Raw genomic sequence first — 7,500 nt, forward strand, 5'->3', positions numbered from 1 at the left:
TATGCTTGTTTTCATGACTGCATGTGATTGCATGGTTTATGCTTTATTATGATGTCCTTTAAAACTTTGCCACTAACTCTCTCGATCGACATATAAGAGAACAAGAGAAGTAGAGAGTGGGGGAGAGAGAGAGAGGGAGAGAGGAGACAGACAGACAGACAGACAAACAGATTGATAGACAGACAAGACAGAGACGTAGCTCTTCCAAAAGAAATAAATAACATAACCTATGTCTTTTACCAGGTACGAGGCAACAAGCGAAGGGACAGTATACATTGCTCTTGAAGACTTCATGCCCAAACTAACTGTCCACAGGTCAGTTGCCATGGTCAGCCTTATCATGAACTCTGTGTATCCCTTTTGAAACATCTATTCAATCATTGCGTTTTTGATATCGTAAAGGATTTATTGATTGATTGATTGACAGATGTATTTATTTATGTATTATTATTTTTCTTTCTATCTATCTATCTATCTATCTATTATCTATCTATCTATCTATCTGTTTTTGTTTCTGTCTATTTATTAAACTATTTCTATTTTCATTTCGTTTACGTCCTTCCAGTTGTCTGGCCTTCATTTATTTTCATTTCTGTCTCCGCCCCTGTTGCCGTTCACTCTTTTAGTTACGTTTTATGTGAGCTAAACTGCTTGCAGCGTCTAAATTATGTCTATTACTGTCGGCCTGTTGTGGAGTCCCAAGTGTAGTCCCCATGCACAGTTAACCTCTCCATGTAAAATGGTTTCCCCACCCCTCACAGACGACCAAGCCGACAGAGCAGCAAGAAGAGAAGCAAATGATATTGTACCAGTGCTGTAGTACTGTAGTTGTATGAAGGTATATTGCCCGTTGTCATACATTTTTTTTAATATATTTTACTAGTGCAGTAGTAGTATAAAGGTATATTGGCCATTGTCATACAAGGAAAAGAGTTAAATACCAGAAAGAGACGTTCATACGTGCTTCTGTTCAGCTATGAATCCTCGGCATCGGACTCTCTGTCTTTGGTCTGATTTGCAGGCCAGTTTTAAGTTTCATTTTCAGACCATTACCTAATTCATTACCGACTAAATATTGTTTCATTTTCAGACTTATTATCTAAATCATTACTGACTGAATATTGCCTTGGTATTAATCAAGTGCATTTTGTTTTCAGTGATATGACAGATGAGCACATACTTTTTGACTGTGATTTGAAGCCTTACCTGCAAGAAAGTTTGTCGACACGCGTCACTGCGAACGTTGATGTTTTTCAGTTGTTTCTCTTACAAAATTAACGACTTTTTTGCGAAGTCCATTAAGTAGTTTTCTTTAATTATACCTGTGTATTTATTCAAAATATTCATATTGGATTCCACCTCGTTCCCCCATCTCACCACTCACAATCCCTCCCTCCTCCTTACCTTTCAAACGAAAACATTCAGATGTCAAATTTGATACTTTAGCAAAATGTCTGCAATCACCAGTACGGGCAGCCTTGTGGGGGCAAGTCGGATTAAGGAACCATCCCAACACCGACTGTCCTAAAACCCTCTTGGCCGAGAGAGTGGGGATGTAACTGGGGCAAGGCACTCTACAGTATAACAAGAGAGGCAAGGCCTTCAAGACTCACTTGTGATACACTTTAAAAAAAACCAAGCTTTTTATGTATTGAGTATAATTTCAAAATGTAATGTTTAAGATGAGAAAGATAGGTTTAAAACAAATTAAGTCCCCTAGCATTAATTACAGAGTAATTTCCCTTTTTTACTATCTGCACCAAAACGTTTGCAAAATAATTAAAACTTCCATGCTTAGCAAAAGAAGTTCCTGTTTGAAAAAAAAGAAGATAATAATGACTGCTCTTGTTGTTGGGTCAGAATAAAAATAAATACAAAAAATATAAATATAACAGTCAATGCAGTTTGCATATAATTAGGCTTCCTATTTTATTCTTTTGTGCCCATCCCAGAGGTGCAATATTGTTTTGAACAAGATGACTGGAAAGAACTGAATTTTTCCTATTTTTATGCCTAATTTGGTGTCAACTGACAAAGCATTTGCACAGAAAATGTCAATGTTAAAGTTTACCACGGACACACACACACACACACACAGACAACCGAACACCGGGTTAAAACATAGACTCACTTTGTTTACACAAGTGAGTCAAAAACCCCAACAACCCTAACCCAGACAGTCAGGACAGCAGTTGCCTCCTCTACTGTTGTGATGGTCAGTCGGACATGACTGTCATGCCATATATCATAATCAATACAATACAATGCAATACAATACAATACAATGCAATACAATGCAATGCAATACAATACAATGCATTGCAATACAATATAAAAAGCATCTTTATTCATCCATTTGGAAATTAAATTGTGCCTCCAGAGGCTCGTCGCTCACCATTCACAATATCTCAGCCAACAACCAAGTCCAACACACTCGCAACATGACAAATGTTTGAAAAAAAAAGAAAAGAAAAAAAAGAAGAAGAGAAAACAACGCATAAAGCCAAACACGCACAAGCAAATCACACAACACAGCGAGGACATTTCCCAGTACAAAACACAGTTCCTCACCTCGCACACAACACAGCGAGGACATTTCCCAGTACAAAGCACAGTTCCTCACCTCGCACACAACACAGCGAGGACATTTCCCAGTACAAAGCACAGTTCCTCACCTCGCACACAACACAGCGAGGACATTTCCCAGTACAAAGCAAAGGTCCTCACCTCGCACACAACACAGCGAGGACATTTCCCAGTACAAAGCAAAGGTCCTCACCTCGCACACAACACAGCGAGGACATTTCCCAGTACAAAGCAAAGGTCCTCACCTTGCACACAACACAGCGAGGACATTTCCCAGTACAAAGCAAAGGTCCTCACCTTGCACACAACACAGCGAGGACATTTCCCAGTACAAAACACAGTTCCTCACCTTGCACACAACACAGCGAGGACATTTCCCAGTACAAAACACAGTTCCTCACCTTGCACACAACACAGCGAGGACATTTCCCAGTACAAAGCAAAGGTCCTCTCCTTGCACGTGGACACAAAACGAAAAGAACAAAACACTCCTCCACAGGGAGACGTTGGACGAGGCAGAGGACGCGGAAGTGGCGCTGTCCGTGGTGTGCACGTCACTGTCCCTGGCGGGGCTGGCCTTCACCTTGCTGACCTACTCGCTGTTCAGAGTGCTGCGGACGGCCCCCGGGAAGAACAACATGAACCTGTGCGTCAGCCTCTTCCTGGCCCAGCTGCTTTACCTCGTGGGCTCGGGAAGGAACGAGGTGAGGGGAGGGGTGTGTGTGTGTGCTGTGAGTGTGTGTGATGTGAGTGTGTGTGTGTGTGTGTGTGTGTGTGTGTGTGTCTCTCTCTCTGTCTCTGTCTCTCGGTTAGAGACTAAATGGAACGTTAATTTCCTTTGAATTAGCATACTGTTTTAAATTGTAAAGGTCATTTTCACTGATTCTGTCGTTTGATATGATTTTATCAGCAATGTTTGCAAAGTGATCATTTAAGTGATCTGCTGTTTTGCCAGTGATAACGTGTTGGTTTCCTGACACATGTTTATTGTTTAGCTTTAAAGATTTTACGAGAATCTTTAGTGGAAACTAACATTATTTTGAGAAAAAGTTACATTTGGATTTAAGTTTCATAGCATTTACCTTATCTCTCTCAAATTGTTCCCTTGTTCCTGTATTTCGATAATCTCTTCAGTATATTTCAATGTCAATTTCTTTTGTTATCCTTGGTGGTTTTGTATCTTTGTAACTCTTTTCCTTACAAATGCTGCATGTTTGTTGTATACAGAAGAGAATGTATTTATCCTGAATTCAACTGCTTGATCAGGATCTATCTGGTATATGTAATGTAAAGGCGAGTTTGCTAAATCTGAAAGAAAAACATCTTCTTTGAAGTTCTTGAAATTCCTATGATGCCCAACCTTTGGAATTTCAACACTATTTTTGAACCATGTAAAACAAATAGGGCAATGATCACTACAACCACATGGTGGAACACAGACTTCGACAATGTTTTGTTTAGTAGTTGCGTAAATGTCATCTATCAAAGTGGATGTGCGTACAGTTACACGTGTTGGTCTGTCAGTCAACTGTTCTAGGCCATGCATCGAGTAGTTCTGATACCATTTTGATTGGAGTTTTTGTAAATCTAAATTGAAGTCTCCCAGAATAATAGTTTCAAATATAATCACTTCATCCATAACAGACATACACCTGTCCTCCCCCAGTCTATATTCTCTGACGGGTTTCTTTATACAAATCCTATACCTTTTATCTTAATTTCAACCCAGACTGATTCTACAGTATAAGATTCAAGATTACTTCGTCGTTTACAGTTTATTGAGGACGTAAAATATATAAGTAAGCATGTAGTTTCGGGTTTCGTTGGGTCTGATCGAATAATGTGGTATCCAGGCATGTTCGTATCAGCATCTGAAATGTGTGAAGATAGTCGAGATTCAGCAAAGCAGAAAATGTGAAAGTGTTTACCAGGGTTGTGAAGGATGGTAACAATATCTTCCTTATTGTTTGTTGCATTATTTATATTTAAGTAACCAACACGAAATCCCTGCTTAGTTGGCCATGAATCAGATGTAACCGACATAGTTCAAAGTATTACGAGATCAAAATTTATTACGGATGATAGTAGTCTTTTAAGTTAACAGCAATGATAAATACAAACCAAAAATAAAGTTACAAATGGCACCAAACACAGTCACTACAATTAATTTGCTAACATGAAAGAAACAAAAAAACACCAACGCAAAGCTCTGATAACCGTAATGAAAAAAACAGTGTGTGTGTGTGTGTGTGTGTGTGTGTGTGTGTGTGTGTGTGTGTGTGTGTGTGTGTGTGTACGTTGACGTAAATTTGCTGGAGTGCTTGGTCTACCTCGGTATGGAGAGATCAGTCCCTTGTAACCAGACAGTACATTATTACCAATCAGTACCTTGTTACAAATCAGTGCCGTGTTGCCAATCAGTACCTTGTAACCAATCAGTACCTTGTTACCAATCAGTACCTTGTTACCAATCAGTACCTTGTTACCAATCAGTACCTTGTTACCAATCAGTACCTTGTTACCAATCAGTACCTTGTTACCAATTAGTACCTTGTTACCAATCAGTACCCTATTACCAATCAGTGCCTTGTAACCAATCAGTACCTTGTTACCAATCAATATCTTGTAACTTGTAATCAATCAGCACCTTGTTACCAATCAGTACCTTGTTACAAATCAGTATTTTGTAACCAATCAGTACCTTGTAACCAATCAGTATTTTGTAACCAATCAGTACCTTGTTTCCAATCAGTATCTTGTTAAAAATCAACCTTGTTAAACAATCAGTACATTGTTACCAATCAGTACCATGTTACCAATCAGTACCATGTTACCAATCAGTACCGTGTTACCAATCAGTACCTTGTTACCAATCAGTATTTTGTAACCAATCAGTACCTTGTTTCCAATCAGTATTTTGTAACCAATCAGTACCTTGTTTCCAATCAGTATATTGTTAAAAATCAATCTTGTTAAACAATCAGTACATTGTTACCAATCAGTACCATGTTACCAATCAGTACCGTGTTACCAATCAGTACCTTGTAACCAGTCAGTACCGTGTTGCCAATCAGTACCTTGTTACCAATCAGTACCTTGTAACCAATCAGTACCTTGTTACAAATCACACCGTGTTGCCAATCAGTACCTTGTTACCAATCAGTACCTTGTAACCAATCAGTACCATGTAACCAATCAGTACCTTGTAACCAATCAGTACCGTGTTACCAATCAGTACCTTGTAACCAATCAGTACCATGTAACCAATCAGTACCTTGTAACCAAACAGTACCGTGTTACAAATCAGTACCTTGTAACCAGTCAGTACCGTGTTACAAATCAGTACCTTGTAACCAATCAGTACCTTGTAACCAATCAGTACCGTGTTACCAAGCAGTACCTTGTTACAAAGCAGTACCTTTGTTACAAAGCAGTACCCTGCAAAGAAACACGGTCACAGAAAACAAAGACTGTAGTATCCCTCCTTTCTGATGATGATCATCATCATCACTATCACCACCCCCACCACCACCATCACCACCCACCAATACCACCACCACCACCATCGTCATTATCATAATTCTTCCTCGTCTCTGATTAGCCTTTGTATCAGTTCAATACACTGATTACAAACTAACTACATACAGAAGAAACTGGACAGAGGGTGAAGGTGAAGGCACAACTATAAGGAGAGCTTATCGGTTGCTATTACTTTAAGAACTAGACCTTAGTCAGGCGATGCAGGTGCCACAAATCTTCGGGAGGGTGAGGGGGGTGGAGGTGGAAGGGACGGGGCCAGGGGGGTGTGGGGGTGCGCGAGGAGTGGGTGGGGAGGGGGTTAAAAACCAAGCCAAACAAATCACACCTTTCTCTTCTCTGTTATATACCAAGCCAAACAACTCACACCTTTCTCTTCTCTGTTATATACCAAGCCAAACAACTCACACCTTTCTCTTCTCTGTTTGACGGGCGCAATAGCCGAGTGGTTAAAGCGTTGGATTTTCAATCTGAGGGTCCGGGATTCGAATCTCTGTGACGGCGCCTGGTGGGTAAAGGGTGGAGATTTTGCCGACCTCCAAGGTCAACATATGTGCAGACCTGGTCAGTGCGTGAATCTCCTTTGTGCGTATACGCAAGCAGAAGATCAAATACGCACGTTAAAGATCCTGCAATCCATGTCAACGTTCGATGGGTTATGGAAACAAGAACATAGCCAGCATGCACCCCCCACCCCCCGAAAACGGAGTATGGCTGCTTACATGGCGGGGTAAATAAATAAAACAGTCGTACAGGTCAAATGTTACATGTCTGTATGTGTGCGTGCCTGAAATCTGATTGACTGACACAGGAAACGAATGATGAGCGCCCCGCAGTGCAAGCCGTCAGTCGGCTCTACCCAGGTACCCAGGTAAGCAGCCTATTGTACAAATGACCCCGAGGAGTTTGTAATGCTTGTTTAGAGTTGGTCTCCGACCGAGGATAGGCGCTATGATACAAGTATACATATAGTATCCATATATCTCACACACGTATCCATATATGCCTCACAAGGTGCCAGGTCTGTGCCAAGCCATGGGCATCCTCATCCACTACTTCTGGCTGGCCGCCTTCGCCGCCATGTCCGTGTGTTCCTACCACATGTTCCGGGTGTTCACCTCTTTCAAGGCCGACGACGATGAGCACGAACAGAGGCGTCGCTTCCTGCACTACACTGTGTACATCTGGGCCATTGCTGCCGTCGTCGTCGTCCTCACTTTCTTCGGTCATATGATCGCTTCCGGGGGCGACGACATAGGTGTGTTGTGTTGTGTTGTGTTGTGTTGTGTTGTATCATACACACGCAGTCACACACACACAAACATTCACCACCACCACCACCACCACCATAACATCCACCACCGCTACAACCACCAC

At 41.2% G+C, this 7,500-nt stretch overlaps 1 protein-coding gene across 2 annotated transcripts in view; it reads left to right on the forward strand.

Annotated features, from left to right (window-relative positions):
- Positions 1–7,500, forward strand: part of LOC143280758 (uncharacterized) — a 113,510-nt gene that overhangs the window by 94,538 nt on the left and 11,472 nt on the right. For both annotated transcript variants that reach the window (XM_076585432.1, XM_076585433.1), the window contains 3 exons: positions 244–315; positions 3,086–3,290; positions 7,138–7,381. In XM_076585432.1, coding sequence (XP_076441547.1) covers positions 244–315; positions 3,086–3,290; positions 7,138–7,381 — 521 coding nt within the window. The remainder of the gene's footprint in view (positions 1–243; positions 316–3,085; positions 3,291–7,137; positions 7,382–7,500) is intronic.

This window comes from Babylonia areolata, chromosome 4, assembly GCF_041734735.1.
Source record: "Babylonia areolata isolate BAREFJ2019XMU chromosome 4, ASM4173473v1, whole genome shotgun sequence".
Lineage (NCBI taxonomy): Eukaryota > Metazoa > Mollusca > Gastropoda > Neogastropoda > Buccinidae > Babylonia > Babylonia areolata.